Source organism: Rana temporaria, chromosome 11 (assembly GCF_905171775.1).
Source record: "Rana temporaria chromosome 11, aRanTem1.1, whole genome shotgun sequence".
Lineage (NCBI taxonomy): Eukaryota > Metazoa > Chordata > Amphibia > Anura > Ranidae > Rana > Rana temporaria.
The window spans coordinates 43,911,805-43,931,004 of record NC_053499.1 but is presented as its reverse complement, the minus strand read 5'-3'; the positions used below and the strand labels follow the sequence as shown (position 1 = coordinate 43,931,004).

Sequence of the window (19,200 nt, the reverse complement as noted above, 5' to 3'; positions counted from 1 at the left end):
ATATATGTACCACAGATGAGAAGCGGTTAAAGACCCAGAACGCATGTGCTTCCCCTTATAATGGTAGGGGTAAAACAAAAAGTCAAGTTTTAAGTACGACATGCACTGGCTACTAAGCCCCTCGTTCAGTCCTATTTCAGTATTACGATTATATAGAAGTTACCAATTTCAATATAACAAAAGCTACAAGTAAACTTTTTTTTTTTTGAAAAAAAAAAAAAACCACATGGTTTATTTATAAACAATCCACCGCAAAACACATTTCTTTTCAACTCTAAAAATTCTTTGGAAAAAAATAAATATTACTGTCCTTTAGAGAAGATGATTGGAGGAGATCTGCTTGTAGGTTCTCCAAAGGAAATAAAGAGCGTGGTAGTTTGACCTTCAGACCTAGACATCTCATGCTGTGCAGAGGAGAGAGAATCCAATGCTGAAGTGGCTACAAAAGGAATGTATTTACAACCCAAACCATTCATTAAGTCCTCCTCTGCGTGGATCATTACGCTGGCGCTGTTTCTCATTCTCCATGAATTCTGATTGGATCTCGTCAAATGAACCCGACTCAACAATGTCTTTCTTCTCTGGAAAAAGATCTGGGAACTGGAAGGTCTGTCCTTGGCCCTGCAGAAATGGGGAAAATTTTGCATGCGGTTAAGGTGTGTTCAAAAATAGCCAAGATGTTCTCAACAAAATAATTATGCAATGTAATGGTATTACAACACAGCTCATGTCAGAAATTAAAACATGCCACGGACAATGGGTGCCAAGTGGCTGAGCACATGAAAACGACCAGAGTCACAGTAGTAATCAAGCCACACAGTATGGGCGCGGAGAGGAAAAACAAAGCAACAGCACAGGCTGAGATGGTTAACATATCAGGATCACAGGCAGATCATAGGAAATATTAAAGCTCTGAATCAGACATTTCTAACTCAATCCAGGAAGAATGTCTTATAAACACACACACTGCATTACAATACAACCCCTCGTTTTCAAAGCTCAGAACATTTGAGTCACCAAACATGTGTTGTTGACTCTTGGGAACAGACATGCAGCCTTTGGAGAGCTAACATCACAAAAATCATCACCAGACTCTAGAAAACAGACACTGGAGAACCAGTAATAAAGATAGCCCATGGCCAACCACCTCCTGGAATGACCATGGTCATCAAGTACGAGGAACAGTTTAACGACTCAAGGTCCAAGACACAGGGGTTGATGTACAAAATGTGATGCAGCTGTGCATGGATGGGCAATCAGCTTCTAACATCAGCTTGTTCAATTAAAGCGGAGGTCCGCTCACCAATTGCTGGTAAGGGAAACCAGTAGTGAAGCATTATGGCTTCACGCCGGGTCCCTACTGCGCATGTGCGAGGCACTGCTGTGCTCTCCTACTGGGGGGAAGGAGGAGGGAGCTAAGATACTGACGTAATTTGCCGCGACCCGGTCTCCCAGAAGTGGGGACAGGATACCTGTCAAAGGAAGGTATCCTGTCCCCAACAAAATATTCGCCGCGAGGTTCCCTTCGTGGCTTACCGGAGCCGCCGGCAGAGGCAATCGTGTCCTTCTCCCTATTGGGTATGGAGATGAGTGAGCGGAAGCGACGTCAAAATGTCACTTCTGCCCAATGCTCTTAAAGGAGTTGTAAAGGAAAACATTTTTTGGCTAAAAGTAATGTCTGCAATGTAGACAGACAGAATAGTGTACTGATGTTGTTAAAAAATAAGTAAATACCTTTTAAATTCCTTCATGAATATCACCTCCGGCGTTCTAGTTTCTGTTCTCTCATTTACTTCCTGGTTTGCTGCGCTCGTTTGTGTAAACGTCGACGCCGTAGTAATAGAACTACATTTCCTTGTATGCATTGCGGCATCGCGCATGCGCAGTGTCAATTTGTGGTGAAAAAAAAGGGCACAAGAGCTCTCATACCTAATTTAAATAAACCGCCCACTATACCGCCCAACGATGAATATGCAAGCACTGAGAATACACCCACACAGCCATTCTCGCCTCAGAGAACAGCATCAACAACAGCAGTTTCTAAACAAAACTAATCCAAGGGAGGAGGAGCTGTGGTGTTATAGACACGCCCAGTAAGTCACACCTCCTTGAAGTCTCTAACACGTAGAGAGCGTCCTGCCGCACAGATGTAGTTCCCAGGAGGGGGTGAGCACGTCACTGACCACCGCAGTAAAGCCTCCCTTCACTGTAGTGAGTAACAATCAGACAAGCAGGAAGTGAACAGAGAAGAAATAGAGCAACAACGAACAATGAGGAAGTGAAAAGAGGAATGTCTGCAGGTAAAGGATGCTTATAAAAAAAAAAAAAAAATGTTTTTCTTTACAACCCCTTTAAAGCAACATTTTTATTGTACATTTATTTTTTGGGGGAAATTTTTGTGTAAATGTGAGATCTGAGGTCTTTTTGACCCCGGATCTCATATTTAAGATCTTTTTCCCATTACAAGGGATGTTTACATTCCTTGTAATAGGAATAAAAAAAAGAGACACAATTTTTTTATTTTTTAAAGAACGGTGTAAAAATGCAAAATAAAAAGATAAAATAAATAAGAAAGAAAATAAACATTTAACGTGCCCTGTCCCGCCGAGCTTGTGAACGCATATGTAGTATATGTAGTGCCCACATATGAAAACTGTGTTCAAACCACACATGTGAGGTATCGCCGCGATCGTTAGAGCAATAATTTTAAGCTACGACCTCCTCTGTAACTCAAAATATGCAACCTGTAGAATTTCTTAAACATTGCATATGGAGATTTTTAAAAAGGTAAAAGTTCCACAAGCGGGCGCAACTTTGAAACGTGACATGTTGGGTGTCATTTTTTTTTTTAAAGTGCGCTTGCAAGACCGCTGCACAAATACGATGTGACAAAGTATTGCAACGATCGCTATTTTATTCTCTAGGGTGTTAGAAAAAAAATATATAAATGTTTCGGGGTTCCAAGTAATTTTCTAGCAAAAAACAAACAAAAAAAAACGGGTTTTAACTTGTAAACAAGTTTGAAAAATAGGCCCGGTCTTGACCACTTCATTACTGGGCACTTAAACCCCCTTCCTGCCCAGACCAATTTTCAGCTTTCAGTGCCGACGCATTTTGAATGACAATTACGCGATCATACACTGTACCCAAATTATTATTTTTTTCCCCACAAATAGAGCTTTCTTTTGGTGGTATTTGATCATCTCTGCGATTTTTATTTTTTGCGCTATAAAACAAAAAAAAAGACAAAGAAAAAAAATATATATATTTTTTTTACTTTTTGTTATAATAATATCCCAATATTTTTTTTTTTTTTTTAAATATATTTTTTTCCTCAGTTTAGGCCGATACGTATTCTTTTACATATTTTTGTTAAAAAAAAAAAAACGCAATAAGCGTATATTGATTGGTTTGCGCAAAAGTTCTAGCGCCTACAAAATAGGGGATAGATTTATGATTACATTTTTTATTTTTTACTAGTAATGGCGGCGATCGGATTTTTTTTTTGTCAGGCCTGCGATATTGCGGCGGACATATCAGAGACTTTTGACACTATTTTGGGACCATTCACATTTATACAGCAAACAGCGCTATAAAAATGCACGGATTACTGTGTAAATGTGACTGGCAGGGAAGGTGTTAACACTAGGGGGTGAGGAAGGGGTTAAATGTATTCCCTGGGTGTGATTCTTACTGTGGGGGGAGGGGGGCGACTGGGGGAGGTGACCGATTCTGTGTCCCTATGTACAAGGGAGTTTACACACAGAGCTCCACGTCCCTGCTGTCACTGGCGATCGCAAGTACCTGGCGGACATTGCGGCCGCCAGGCACGCGCATTGGCATCTCAGCGATGCGCCGGGCAGTTTTCCCTGCTGCACGCGCGGGGAATGCAAATAAAAGGACATCCACCCGGCAGTTGAGAGCCGAGCAGTGGACGTCTTTCGTCTACAGCACGGGTCTCAAGTGGTTAAGCTTTGACAAAAAAAAAACAACTCACACACTGGAAGCTGATTGGAATTTCTCCTCCTAAGCAGGAGATGTTTTGCTTCCTGCTAGTTGCCTCTTATCTCGGCTATAACCCAGTCAGTTATACCAAGACGGTACCCTGAAAACCTTCCAGGGACTGAGAAATCAATTTGCAGTGTCGAACAAGTCTTTTATAGGTACCTACAGGTCAGGCACGCACTGGAGGTACAGTTCAGAGGACAGACTTTAGAATGGAGTACGATTCCAGTGCTTCAAAAGATAATCAAAAAATATACCCTTATTTAAACAACGGGAGACCGGGACGGGTAGTGGCCCCTTTGTATAAGGAAAAGTGGGAAATATTCCCGAAACACAATGGAATAGAATTCTTACGCTGGCCCCAGTGGTATCACTTGCCCCCTCCCAGAGGATGTCACGTCTGTTTCTATCATATAGAACTTATTTACACCCCTAGTAAACTTTTTCAGTTCGGCTGTAGACCTGATGCAAGTTGTCCCAGGTGTGGGGAGATAGAGGGGGATATGATCCATATGTTTTGGAGATGCCCGAAGCTGTTCCGCTACTGGAGGGAGGTAATGAACCATTGACCGGGTGTTTGGAACCTCCACAGAATTGGAGGGGAGGCATTGTCTCCTGGGATTAGTAGGAGAGGGGAACCCAGGAAACACCCAGACCGCGGTTTTAAGAAGCCTATTCCAAGCAAGGAAACCGATCGCCTTGAGGTGACAGTCAGCTTCACCTCCATCCAGTAGCGAATGGGTAAACACGATGAATGTGGCAATTCTCAGGGAGAAAACTATATATGTGAAGCAAGGGATGTTAAAGAAATATGACAATATCTGGAAACCTTGGTGGGAAGCAAGAGGAATCAATGTTTAATTATAATGCCGCGTACACACCATCACTTTTTGTGATGAAAAAAACGACGTTTTTAAAAAAAACTTTGTTTTGTGTCCTGTGAAAAACGACCAAAAAAAATTGAAGCATGCTTCAATTTTATGTGTAGTTTTTCAAAACGTTGTTTTTTACTTCACAGAAATTGACCGTGTGTAGCAAAAAACGACGTTTAAAACAACGTTTTTACACCCACGCATGCCCAGAAGCTAGTTATGAAGCGAGCTTCAATGGAAAAACGTGGTGAACTTAACCTCGCTTTGCTAGAGCATTGTGAAAAAACGATGGTGTGTAGGCAAGGGCTCGACAAATCCCGGGCGCCAGGTCGCCATGGCGACTAGAAATAGGGTCCTGGCGACTTGGCTTGGAAGGGGGGCAAAAAAAATAAAAAAATTTTTTTTTGAGCTGGGGCCATCTGGTGGTCAGCCGTTGGTATTACAAGTTATTACCACCAGATGTGAGCTGGCGCCATCTGGTGGTGGCCGTTGGTATTACAAGTTAAGCATTACAAGTTAAACAGCAATTCTAATGTTGTTTTTCACTATTTTCACTGCCATCTTCTTCCCTCTAATTAGAACCCCCAAACATTATATATAATCTTTATCCTAACACCCTAGAGAATAAAATGGCGATCGTTGCAATACTTTCTGTCACGCCGTATTTGCGCAGCGGTCTTACAAGCGCACTTTTTTTGTGAAAAAAATACACTTTTTTTAATTAAAAAAATAAGACAACAGTAAAGTTATCCCCATTTTTTTTTTATATTATGAAAGATAATGTTACGCCGAGTAAATTCATACCCAACATGTCACGCTTCAAAATTGCGTCCGCTCGTGGAATGCCGACAAACTTTTACCCTTTAAAATCTTCATAGGCGACGTTTAAAAAAAATCTACAGGTTGCATGTTTTGAGTTACAGAGGAGGTCTAGGGCTACAATTGTTGCTCTCGCTCTACCAATCGCAGCAATACCTCACATGTGTGGTTTGAACACCATTTACATATGCGGGCGCTGCTCGCGTATGTGTTCGCTTCTGCGCGCAAGCTCGTCGGGACGGGGCGCGTTTTCTGGCTCCTAACTTTTTTACCTGGCTCCTAGATTCCAAGCAAATTTGTCAACCCCTGGTGTAGGCAACGTCGTTTTTGAAAATTGAAGTTTCAAAAACGTCGTTTTTTACTTCACAGAAAATGTCGTTTTTTTTCATCACATAAAGTGATGGTGTGTACGCGGCATTAGAATAAGTACCTAAATGATGAACGGGACCTAATGGAAATTAAGGCTTATGGTAAAAAGAGAACGCCAAAGAGATGAGTGAGTGTATTGAATGGCATTGAGAAAGAGGAGTGCTTGGTTGCTAGATTAACACGGAGCACTAGATAGGCCTACCCATAAGAGGCAAACTCCCACCCAGGAAACACCCAAGTGGCAGTTGATTACTAGTTGTCGGTTTACATGGATGTATTTTATAAGAGGGTGGGAAGAATGGGAGGGGGAGTTGGGTATATGGGAGTAGGAGTGTCAAGTTTGTACATTGTAAGAATCTTTAACCACTAGAGGCCCGCGCTATAGCTGAATGACGGCCACATCGTGGACCTGAAAATCTGGGAGGCAGTCAATAGACGTCCTCCGCTTTGCACGCAGGGCGCGCACTGTGATCACCGGTCCTGGCCCCTTACCATGTGACAGCTGATCACATGATGTAAACTTTTTTTTTCTCCTCACACTGACAGGGTGAGGAAAAAGCAAAAAAAGCAGGAGGAAAAAGCAAAAAAAGCCGATCACCGGCTTGTGTACAAGGGACATCGGTCCCGAAGAGGAAAAGGCAATTCTGCCTCATCTGTGCCCACCTGCCAGTGCCCACAAGTGCCACCTATCAATGCCCATCAGTGGTGCCAATCAGTGCCACCTAGTAATGCTTCCCATCAGTGTAACCTACCAGTGCTGATCAATGCCCATTATTGCCACCCATCAGTGTCACCTCTAAGTGCCCACCAGTGCCGCTTTAACGATGCCCATCAATGCAGCCTATCGGTGCCCATTAGCATACATCAATAAAGGAGAAAAATTACCTGTTTGCAAAATGTTATAACAAAATAAGAAAATCTAATAACAAATTTAAAAAAAAAAAAAAAAAAAAAAAAAAAAATAAATCGGTCATTTACATTTTTTTTGACAAAAAATTAAAAACCGCAGAGGTGATCAAATGCCACCAAAAGAAAGCTCTATTTGTGGGGAAAAATTATAAAAATGTAATTTGGGTACAGTGTTATATGACCGCGCAATTGTCATTCAAAGTGTGTCAGCACTGAAAGCTGAAAATTGGTCTGGGCAGGAGGGGGGTTTAAGTGCCCAGTAAGCAAGTGGTTAAAAAACAAAAAATGTTTCAATAAAGAAATAGTTAAAAAAAAAGAAAAAAAAGAAGAAAGAAGATAACCCAGGCTTTGATGGAGACTAAAGTTGGCAGAGTTAACAAATACTTACCCCAGAGCTTCAAAAAGCAGGACCTGTAGGGTTTTGAGTCACGTAACTTCAAGCCAAAATGTTAGGTCATGTGACCCTCAGGCGACACCCATGAGCTCCATATTCACTTTTGATCAAGGTACGGCTGACACCAGTGCTCCTGGACAGTCTGCTGTGGTTCCGGAGCACCTGACCTGGATTGCCGCAAACCCTTGATACCTGGGCAAGCTAGGTGTAGTATCCTTTTCTATTAACTACTTCAATAGAGGGCACTTTCACTCCTTTTCTGTCCAGGAACATTTTCATTTTTCAGCACTAATACAGTTTGAATGACAATTGCGCCGTCATACAACACTGCACCCAAATTTAAATTTTTATAATTTTGTTCACACAAAATCGAGCTTTCATTCGGTGGTATTTAACCACTTGTCGACCTTGTCCTGTACATATACGTTGCAAGCTCCATGACAATGTTCGCCGGTGTCCCGCGATCATGTCACGGAGCTGCAGAACGCGGAGATGCCTGTGTATAAAAGGCATCTCCCTGTTCTCCCTTGGGACATGACACTGATCTACTGCTCCCTGTCATCGGGAACAGTGATCAGTGTCGTGTCACTGGTAGCCCAGCCCCCACACAGTTAGAATCACTCCCTAGGACACACTTAACCCCTTCCTTGCCACCTAGTGGTTAACCCCTTCCCTGCCAGTGTCATTTACACAGTAATCAGTGCATTTTTATAGCACCGATTGCTGTATAAAGGACAATGGTCTCAAAATAGCATCAAAAGTGTCCAATGTGTCTGCCATAATGTCGCTTTAACGATAAAAATTAAATTAAATTGCACATCGCCGCCATTACTAGTAAAAATCACAATAAAAATGCCTTAAAACTATCCCCTATTTTGTAGACGCTATAACTTTTGCACAAACCAATCAATTGCGATTTTTTTTTTTTACCAAAAATATGTAGAAGAATACGTATCGGCCTAAACTGAGAAAAAAAATAGTTTTTTTTATATATTTTTTGGGGGATATTTATTATAGCAAAAAGTAAAAAATATTGCTATTTTTTTCAAAATGGTCGCTCTTTTTTTGTTTATAACGCAAAAAATAAAAACCACAGAGATGATCAATAGAAAGCTATATTTGTGGGGAAAAAAGATCAATTTTGTTTGTGAGCCACGTCGCACGACCGCGCAATTGTCAGTTAAAGCAACGCAGTGCCCAATCACAAAAAGTGGCTCAGTCATTAAGCAGCCAAATCCTCTGGGCTGAAGTTGTTAGTCACCACTGGGTTTATTATTATTGGCCAACTAAAAATGACAGAAGATTAACAAAAAAAACAACAAATTTTTGCAAATTATTAATCTTTCTACGTGAATTTGGGCAAAATGTATTCGGCTACATTTCTTTGGTAAATAATAACCTAAATCAGTGTATATTATTTAGTCTGTAGGAAAAAGTTATAGAATCCACAAACTATGATATTATACATGTAAATCGATCAATCCGGATGCATCTCATTTCTGAAGGCCCAAAAATGCCAGTGCTGTACAAATCTCTCCCAAACAACCAGTTTTTGGGAAACAGACAGTCCAAGGTATTTAGTAAGAGGCATGATACAGATGGGCTGCGACTGGCCCTGTCTGTACCATGTGATCACTGTGACTAAACACAGCAAGCAACACAATAAATGACAAAAAATTTAATCCATCCCTTGTGTACAATTGTCATGTGATCTGCTGTTATTGGTCACAACGATAACATGGTACCAGCAGCGGCCTGTACAGTGATCTGTCATCGGCTGTGTCCAGTGAACACAATGAGTGAAAGATTGCACTGCAGCACGCCCGCGGGGCCCGCGCAAGGCGCATTTTTATGGAGAATGTTATATGATGTCCACTCAGATCTAGAGAGGTCCCGTCCGGCTGTCATAGGCTGGGTGGGAACTGGTTAATCTGGTCCCAAGTTGTGCATTTCAAGCCCAAGAAAATCTATACTGAGAGAACTGGTTAGGCTTTCAATGTGGACCTCTCTTTTGCCTGGTTATCAAGTTAATTTTCTGGCTTCAGTACTTTGAGGAGCTAACCAAATACTATAGCTGCTGACTTATTAAAAATAAGGTACCCATCAGCCTCGAGTCCAGTGCTGTCTTCCTGCCAGTTCTTCTCACTGCTGTGGGTCCCCGGCACCGCCATTTTGGATTTAAAAGCTGCCTGTGACTTCCCAAGGAATCGCAGCCCGCACCCAATCACGCTGTGCAGCGAAAGTAATCCTAGTGCCCCTTGGGACAAGTAACGTGTCATAGGAAGCGGAACAAGCAACATCATTATCCCCTAGGCAAGAACTGAAAAATTGGGTACCCGTCAAAAAAAATTATACACCTGAAAAAGGGGCGACGGTGGGAAGAAGGATAAGTGAAGGTCTGTTTTAAGTCTGCATCCCAATAATGACATTTCCATATGGAGCAACCCCAAGTTACATGGGGCTCAAGGTACTCGATACGACATCTTGTCAGAAATCCAGTGTTTGCTGGGCTTTTCGCATACATTTTCTTAAAAACACTATTTAGCCCCCCCCGTTCCCATTTTGGACTACGATTCAATTAGTCTCTATGCTGTGGATAAGAAGACAGTGGATGAGTACTTTAGCAAGACATTCCTTAATGCTGATGACATACAGTCCATAAAAATGTATGAAACATGGCCAGACACCACAACATGTGTTAATTTTCTGCTTACAGCTCCCTTTACTTTGCATATCGAACAGCGTGCAGCAGGCATTAGGATGGAAAATGCACCTCATTTTGAAGCCGGTGTCTACAGAGCAGAAGGCAGCCTTATTAACTTATTTTAATGAGTGGAAGTACCCCTAGAGTACACAAACAAAAACTGAGACATACTGGTTTAAAAAGGTATAAGACAAAAAAAAAAAAACACTTACCAGCTGAACATAGGCCACCTTGTAATCTGGCTGCTTCACTCTTTGATGCAGATGGTTTCTTTTTCGATTGCTGCCTAAAATTCAGTGCTTGCATTAGTTACTAAATAATAACTTAGGCTAATTTGCATTTAGCCTGCCATGTCACTTACCAAACTGGATGCGAGTGCGCACACATGACACTGGTACATTGTATATACTCTGCAGATAGTTCTGGACATCAAACTTTGTCATTCTGTAGAGAGCAAATAACGTGACATGATAAGAATGCATTGCCGTATTTCCTTAAAGCGGGGGTTCGCCCTGTTAAAAAAAAAAAAAAAAAAGTTTTTTTTTATTAGATCATTAAATTCGGCATCGTAGCGCGAGCTACGGTATGCCGGTCTTACATTTTTTATGCCCGTACTCACTGCGGTATCGCTGATTGAAGAATCCGGGGAATGGGCGTTCCTATGGTGAGAGAAGGTGATTGACGGCCGGCCCTGGCACGTCACGCTTCTCCGGAAATAGCCGAAATAGGCTTGGCTATTCACGGCGCCTGCGCATAGCCTGTGCGCAGGCGTCGTGAATAGCCGAGACCTACTCCGGCTGTCTTCGGGGAGCGTGACGTGCCAGAGCCGGCCGTCAATCATCCTCCCTCTCCATAGGCACGCCCATTCCCCGCGGGAGTCGGATTCTTCAATCAGCGATACCACAGTGAGTACGGGGATTAAAAATTTAAGACCGGCATACCGTAGCTCGCGCTACGATGCCGAATTTAATGGTCTAATGATGGAAAGGAGGGTGAACTACCGCTTTAAACACAAAAGTACCACACAAGATTTTATAAGACCCCTTCCACACTGGAGGCGCTCTGCAATCCCAGTGTGAAAGCCTGAAAAAAAAGGTCCTGCAAGCAGCTTCTTTGAGGCGCTTTAGGAGCGGTGAATACACCGTTCCTAAAGCGCCCTTTCCCATTGAAATCAATTGGCAGCGCCGCAAAAGCGCCTGCAAATCCCCTTTGACAGCAGGCGCTTTTAATCCTTTATTCGGCCGCAAGCGCCCGAAAAATCCTGCTTAAGCCCTGCTAGTTTTAGCAGCTTTTAACCAACCTTTTTTTTAGGCGCTGGTAGTGTGAAAGGGCTCTTAGGAAACAGGGGCAGAAAATAAACAACTTTTTAAGAGCAAGTCTGGGCAGAAAGTGTTACCAATCTTGACACAATCCAGGGAACATTGCAACTATCAAAGTCAGTTAAGAATTCAGACATAACCATCTCCTGAGATCCCAAAATTAATTTAAAACGCCAATACCGTGCACATGGCAAATGCCATGTCATTAGTCATATGACCCGTGCCAATGATTGACTTTTATCACCGCCTTCAGAGATTATACAAACCATGCCACATAAATTGGGTTTTGCTTTAACAGCAGTTGAGGAGAGATTGCAAGACCGATTAAAACTAGCATGACCATTTCCTTGGTTCTGTACATCTTTCAATTGCCACAGATGGACGGTTAATGCCTACACCGTGGGGAAAGATGTAGCCCACAGCAAGCAAGCTACCAAAACAGCCGAGCTGTTGTGGAGGGCAACAACTCCAAGTCTACTTTCCCTGAGCTGTGTATTTCTCTACCTGAAGTTGGAAAATGCTGCGCCATTAGGGTAACATGAAACAGACTTAATTCAAAACACAAGCCATCAACTCACTGCTGAAAGGCGCATGGCTAAAAGCCTGTGGCTGCAAGCTTGACACTGGACTCTGCTGGAGAGCCAAAGACAAACTTTGTTATGCATTTTTGTGGTTTTTATGTAAAAAAAATGATCCTGTAAAAGAATTTGTTTTCTTGGTGTCTCTCAAAACAGAAACCCTAACAATTTCTCTAAAGAAACCATTTCCTTGTGTATACAGTGACTAAAGAGATACAGGATGGTGCTCTATATGCATGCCTGCTCAGAATATATACCTAACCTAAGCTAATCACTTTGAGGAGATACTTGCCATGAGCAGAGGTACTTCCCTGCAGTAAAGAGGTCATAGCACATCGATGATTGTGTCTTTACAAAAGCCCCATTCCTGATGTGCTTTATCAGTAACAAGTCACAAGGAAAATACTGACACATGTTAAATGAATAATCGGGAGGTATGGCAGAGGAGAAGAAAGGGGTGTTTACTGAATGTTTTTGTGACTCTGCAAGCTACCCAGAATTTGCCAGTCCAGTCTAGAAGCCAGTAAACAATTTGAGCTTCAAAAGAGTTAAACTGGTTCTAAAGAGGAGTTCTGCCCCCCACCAAAAAATGTTTTTGGTGGTATTAAAACACTTACCTGTCCATCAATCCCGCAATGTCTGCACCCCAGCCAATTTTCCGATCAGCCCTCATCAATCATGGTAAGGCAAACCGGCAGTGAAGCCTTTCGGCTATACAGCTGGTTCCCTACTGTGCATGACCGGCAGTGGAGGAAGACCGAGGTCGCCTTGATCTACCGGACGTGGGTGACGGGTACCTGTCAAAAACAGATAAGCGGAGCTTCCGCTTCCAACTAAACCCTTTAATTTAATGGTTTCAAAACATAACTGTCACATTTGCTTGTGCTCTCAACCAAACTGTCAAACCATCAAATGGCTAGATCATAAATGATTACATGTCAACAGATCAAACAGAGGCAAGATGGAAGGTTGGTGGGTGATTGACATCTGCTTTCACAGCAAGTGGCTTGTTATGGGGCAGACACGGAGGAGCCAAGAGTACACAAACTAGAAGAAGAGGTTCAGGGCTGCAGGTAAGTAGAGTTGGCGCTGGTCCTACGGAGACAAATGCTCCATAAAAGAGGCTCCTAGTGTAAGGTGCAGTGTGCAAAATACACACAAAGTGCTAAACCAGGGGTCTCCAAACTTTTCAACACAAGGGCCACATTGTAGATTTTACAAGTTTTTGGGGGGCGAAAAAAAAAAATCAGTTATGTAAAAAATATCAACGGTGTCCCCATCATTGCTGATGGGGATGCTGCTGATGGGGACACCAGTGTCCCCATCAACAGCATCCCTATCAGTAGTGTCCCCATCATTGTTGATGGGGACACTGCTGATGGGTACACCAATGATGGGGACGCCGCTGATGGGGACACCGGTCCCCATCAGCAGCGTCCCCATCATTGTTGATGGACACCGGTGTCCCCATCAGCGGTGTCCCCATCAACAGCATCCCTATCAGCAGTGTCCCCATCATTGCTGATGGGTACACCAATGATGGGGACACCGGTGTCTCCATGTCCCCATCAGTGGTGTCCCCATCAACAGCATCCCCATCATTGCTGATAGGGACACTGCTGATGGGGACGCCGCTGATGTGTCCCCATTAGCGGTGTCCCCATTAGTGGTGTCCCAAGTAATGTTCCCATCAGCACAGCAATGTAACACAATAACAAGATCAGCCTCTGACCTCCGAACTAGATGACTTCTGGTCTTCTGCAGCTACCGTCACCGATGCGCGGCACCTCCCTTCTTCCCGCCCGCTGTTTGAAGTTGCGATCCCACGAGTGACGTCACAGGCACGGCACCTCCCCTCTTCCCGCCCGCTGTTTGAATTAACGATCCTTCCACGAGTGTAGCAGCGGGCAGGAAGAGGGGAGGTGCCGCGCCTGTGACGTCACTCGTGGGATCGCAACTTTAAACAGGGGGCGTACAGGAACCACTTTTGGGAATCAGTGAAGCACCACATCGATTCGTACTGTGCCATTGCCAGCAATAGCCGCCAATTTGGCATGCATTTTGAAATGTCAAATCGCATGCCACTTCAGCCCAATGTGAACGTGGGCTAAAGCTGGATTTCAGGCAGATAAAAATGTCACAAATTAATGAAGCAGGTGTGCTGCAGTACAAGACGCACACTGATAGAAGGAGAAAGCAGACAAAGAGCAAGAGATAAGCTCATCAGTGTACTGCTTCTCCTTTTATGTTCCAGTCATAGCATAGGGAGGAGACCTGTAGTTGAAACTGCAATAGAGAAGGAGCAGGTCCCATTTCCTACAAGACAGAACTGTGCAAATATCAGGAATAGATGGACAGAAGTACAAATTATAATGGAAGAGAAAATAGTTTTCATGAATCACACCTGCATTTCTAGCTGCCTGTAATTTAGCTATATTATATGGCAGCATATGTTCCCTTATGGTTTAAAAACCCCCTCCAGTTCCTAGACCAGTGATGGTGAACCTTGGCACCCCCAGATGCTTTGTAACTACATTTCCCATGATGCTCATGCACTCTGCAGTGTAGTGTAGCATCATGGGATATGTAGTTCCAAAACATCTGGGGTGCCAAGGTTCGCCATCACTGTCCTAGGCTGTAATCAAAGTCTCTAGAATTCTAAAAGATCCCCTCCACTCCAGATGGAGATTGTCAGAGTAGATGTATATGCTTACTCAATAGGAATACGGAATTGCACCGTGTCTGAGGGCATCTCTTTGCCAGGTCTGACCAGGGTCATGAAGAAGTTTGTTCGGAACACACGTAGCTGTGGATTTCCAAGCTGATAAAGTGGATATCTAGAATGGCAGAAGAATAAAAAAAACATTGATGTCAGAAAAACGAATAGAGCAAATACAAAAGAGAAAAAAAATAAATAAAATCAATCACATTTTGCAAATTCCGTTCATTTAATTTGATATTTATACTTTACATACATTTCTAAAATGTTTATCCACTAATTTTAGTAACTTCTGAAACATTACATGCTCCTGCTCTCCACTGGTGTAATTCAGATAACCTTCACCACTTATCACAGAAAATAAGTGGGATTCCAGATACTCACCCTGCTTCTGTGGTCCATTACGAGGGATGAGTGAGGTGTAGATTAATGAAAGTCAATAGGAAAAAGAAAAACATTCCTCTAGGGTTCATTCACAGGGGTGCTTAGCCTCACAGAAAATTGCATGCTCATGTTTTTGCATATGAAGCAAGCTGCATTCAGGCAGTTCAATCAGATGTATGGACTCCGCACAGCAGTTTGACAGGTACAAAGGAATGCGTACACTAATAATACATCCTCTACCTCCTAGAGGTAAAGACGAAATTCAACTTTAGGAACATGTTACACCTTTAGAAACACATCCCCCCAACTTCTTACATCGTATGGGGTTCCTCTCCCCCGTCACATTTAAATTCAGCATGGCTGTGTGGGTGGAGCCCACACAACCATGTCATTCATTCACAGAGATCTGTGAAGGAATAAACTACAAGTCCCTTCCTCCATTGCTGCACACAGACTTGTAGTTCTTAACCACTTAACCCCCGGACCATTTTGCTGGTCAATGACCGAGCCACTTTTTGCGATTCGGTACGGTGTCGCTTTAACTGACAATTGCGCGGTCGTGCGACGTGGCTCCCAAACAAAATTGACGTCCTTTTTTTTCCACAAATAGAGCTTTCTTTTGGTGGTATTTGATCACCTCGGCGGTTTTTATTTTTTGCGCTATAAAACAAAAATTGAGCGACAATTTTGAAATAAAATGAATAGGTTTTTACATTTTTGGGACCATTGGCATTTTTATAGCGATCAGTGCTATAAAAAATGTCACTGGCAGGGAAGGGATTAACACTAGGGGGGCGATCAAGTGGTTAATTATTATGTTCCCTAAAGTGTGTTCCAACTGTAGGGGGGGGTGGGACCGACTAGGGGAAATGACAGATCGCTGTTCATACATTGTATGAACATGCGATCAGTAATTTCTCCCCCTGAAAGAACCAGGAGCTGTGTGTTTACACACACACACATCTCCCGGTTTTCGCTCTGTCACGAGCGATTGTGGGTGCCCGGCAGTGATCACGCCCGCCGGGCACATGCATCAGCACCAGGGGCGAACAGGCCGCACGTGCGCACCCCTAGTGGCCGCAAAGCAAAATCACGTTATATTACAAGATTTTGCGCAGGCGAGCCGACCTGCCGCCGTAAAACTGCGGTGGCCGGTCGGCAAGTGGTTAAAAAGCTACGAGTGTGGTAATCTGCGCGCTTGTAGTCCACTGATACTTCCTACAGTTTCCTAATGAAATGAGTAACCTGGAAGAAGTGTGTGCAGGAGCCTGACTCTGCACCTCACATCCACTGATCACAGATGCAGGCTCCTGTAAAAAAAAAAAAAAAAAAATCTCAAAGTTGGGCTTTAAAGTACTTACACTGCTTGCATTTAATGATGTAATAAAGATAAAACACACACTAATAAACATGCTAGAAATCGTACTGGCAGATCAAAGATTAGCTGCTGGCAATAAAAAGTAGGTTGTCGAGCTGTATGTGACACTTTAATAAGGAAAAGTCCAGCCTGAGCTTGTTTGGCTGGGCTTCTCCTATGGGTCACAGGAGTGCAATTCGTTCTGCACTCCTGTGACCCATTTTCAGCGGAGAGCGGGCTTAACTCCACTATCTGCTGACATCACACAGATCAGTCCAGGCACCGTGTCATCCCAACAATGGAAGTCTGGATCAGCCAGGTGCCTGGATTGATGCCCGTTCCAGCCAGCCGCTAAGACGGCCGCTCCTCGCCCCTCCACAGCTTAGAGCTCCAGTGAGCGAGGAGGAGAAGAGAGGAGAGCTGCTGACCAACAGGCAGCAGCTCTTCACTTGGGGAGCTGAGAGAACCGAGCCATTGGCTGTGTTCGATTGATTGGTTCTCAGTGCAGAGGCGCTGGGGGACCAATGCTGCATTCACCCAAGTATAAAAAATAAATAAAATCTCATATAATGTCCCAGTTATGTACAAATCCAACACTGTGCTGATTCAATATTTATGATCCCTGGTTCACAGTCACCTCAGATAAAGAGGGCTCTCACCGGAACCAACATACCATATTATGGCGTCAAATCGGCATGCAGATCATAATCTCATCCTGAAGGATCTATGCAGAAGCCATGTAATGAAATTCCTATGGTATCTCCCAGTCTCCTATGTATGTGAGATTAATACCATCCATACATTTGCAAAGGGTTTACCATAGCCTCCTTTAGCTGGTTTCTGCACAGAAGAGGCTATGGTGACCCTTTAGAATGAGATTATGATCTGCATGCCGATTTGACTCTGTAGTATGGTCTATTGCAGGGATATGCAATTAGCGGACCTCCAGCTGTTGCAGAACTACAATTCCCATGAGGCATAGCAAGACTCTGACAGCCACAAGCATGATACCTAGAGGCAGAGGCATGATGGGACTTGTAGTTTTGCAACATCTGGAGGTCCGCTAATTGCAGATCCCTGGTCTATTGGTTCCGGTGAGAGTTCTCTTTATCTGAGGTGACGGTGCACCTGGGGATCAAAAATATTAGATCAACACAGTATTCTTATCAGCATAGTGGTAGATTTGTACACAACTTGGCGTTTTATACCATTTATTATATATTTATCACTTCACTGTTATCCAAAGTTGTCATCTTATTCATGAGTCCTAAAAGTGTCACGTGCAGCGTGGCAACCTACATTTTATTTACAGAACACTGTAAATTGAATGATGTACCGGGATGGGCAGAGCTCGCATGGCCGCTTTTCCTTCAGATTGTGACCGTGAGTGGGGGGAGAAGATCCCTTGCTTGCTGACAAAATAGGGTGGAGAGGGGGGATTCGTGGGGGTGCAGGGGCCAGTACATCTGTCACATACACCCTGAATATGGGTGTAACATGTTACAAAAGGTGAAATAATCCTTTAAAGTTCTGACTCCACTGACCCATATTTGCATTCAAAAGGCCTATGATAGATTTTCCTCATTTTAATATCCAGGGCAGATATAAATCTTACTGGCCCCTCCATTTGTGCAGGTAAAGAAACATTACCTGACCTTAATTTGAATTCTGCACCCTGGTTTTCTTAACAATATAATGGGGTAGAAACTGGCTTTAAAGCGGGGGTTCACCCTATATAAAAAATTTTTTTTTTTTTTTTTTCCCTCTAGCATTAAATTCGGCATAGTAGCGCGAGCTACAGTATGCCTGTCTGTATTTTTTTATCCCCGTACTCACTGTGTAATTGTATATTGAAGATTCCGGGGAATGGGCGTTCCTATGGAGAGAGAAGGTGATTGATGGCCGGCCCTGGCACGTCACGCTTCTCGGGAAATAGCCGAAATAGGCTTGGCTCTTCACGGCGCCTGCGCATAGCCTGTGCGCAGGCGCCGTGAAGAGCCGAGACCTACTCCGGCTGTCTTCGGGGAGCGTGACGTGCCAGAGCCGGCCATCAATCATCCTCCCTCTCCATAGGCACGCCCATTCCCCGCGGGAGTCGGAATCTTCAATATACAATTGCACAGTGAGTACGGGGATAAAAAAATACAGACAGGCATACTGTAGCTCGCGCTACTATGCCGAAATTAATGCTAGACTGTTGTTAAGGAGGGTGAACCACCGCTTTAAAAGAATGACGCAAAATAAAGAGTGATGAAAGATCCCCGTGGCTTGTAAATGCATTGTCAGTTTTTGGGGAGAATGCTTTGCTGCCAAGGGAGGTGAATGGTGCCATCTAGTGGCTATATAGTAAAATGATTTAAAAATCAATGCAGACAAGTAATAAAAGTTAAAATGTAGCCATACCTTTTTTTTGAATAAAGCAGTAGAGAATGGATAAAACTCTTATGCCGCGTACACACGATTATTTTTCGGCATATAAAAAAACTACGTTTTTAAAAAATGTCATTTAAAATGATTGTGTGTGGGCTTCACATAATTTTTCGGGTTCTGAAAAACGACAGAAAAAAAAAATTCGAACATGCTGCATTTTTTAACAACGTTTTAAACCAGGGTTTGACAAATTTGCTTGGAATCGAGGAGCCAGCTAAAAAAGTTAGGAGCCAGAAAACGCACCCTGTCCCGACGAGCTTGCGCGCAGAAGTGAACACAGACGTGAGCAGCGCCCGCATATGTAAACGGTGTTCAAACCACACATGTGAGGTATCGCCGCG

At 43.4% G+C, this 19,200-nt stretch overlaps 1 protein-coding gene across 1 annotated transcript in view; it reads right to left on the bottom strand.

The window, feature by feature from the left end:
• Positions 1–213: 213 nt before the first annotated feature.
• MRPL23 (mitochondrial ribosomal protein L23) overlaps positions 214–19,200 on the bottom strand; it is a 22,876-nt gene continuing 3,889 nt past the window's right edge. The window contains exons 2-5 of the mRNA XM_040328471.1: positions 14,684–14,806; positions 10,434–10,516; positions 10,285–10,358; positions 214–621 (exon numbers count right to left, since the gene is read on the bottom strand). Coding sequence (XP_040184405.1) covers positions 457–621; positions 10,285–10,358; positions 10,434–10,516; positions 14,684–14,806 — 445 coding nt within the window. The 3' untranslated portion in view covers positions 214–456. The remainder of the gene's footprint in view (positions 622–10,284; positions 10,359–10,433; positions 10,517–14,683; positions 14,807–19,200) is intronic.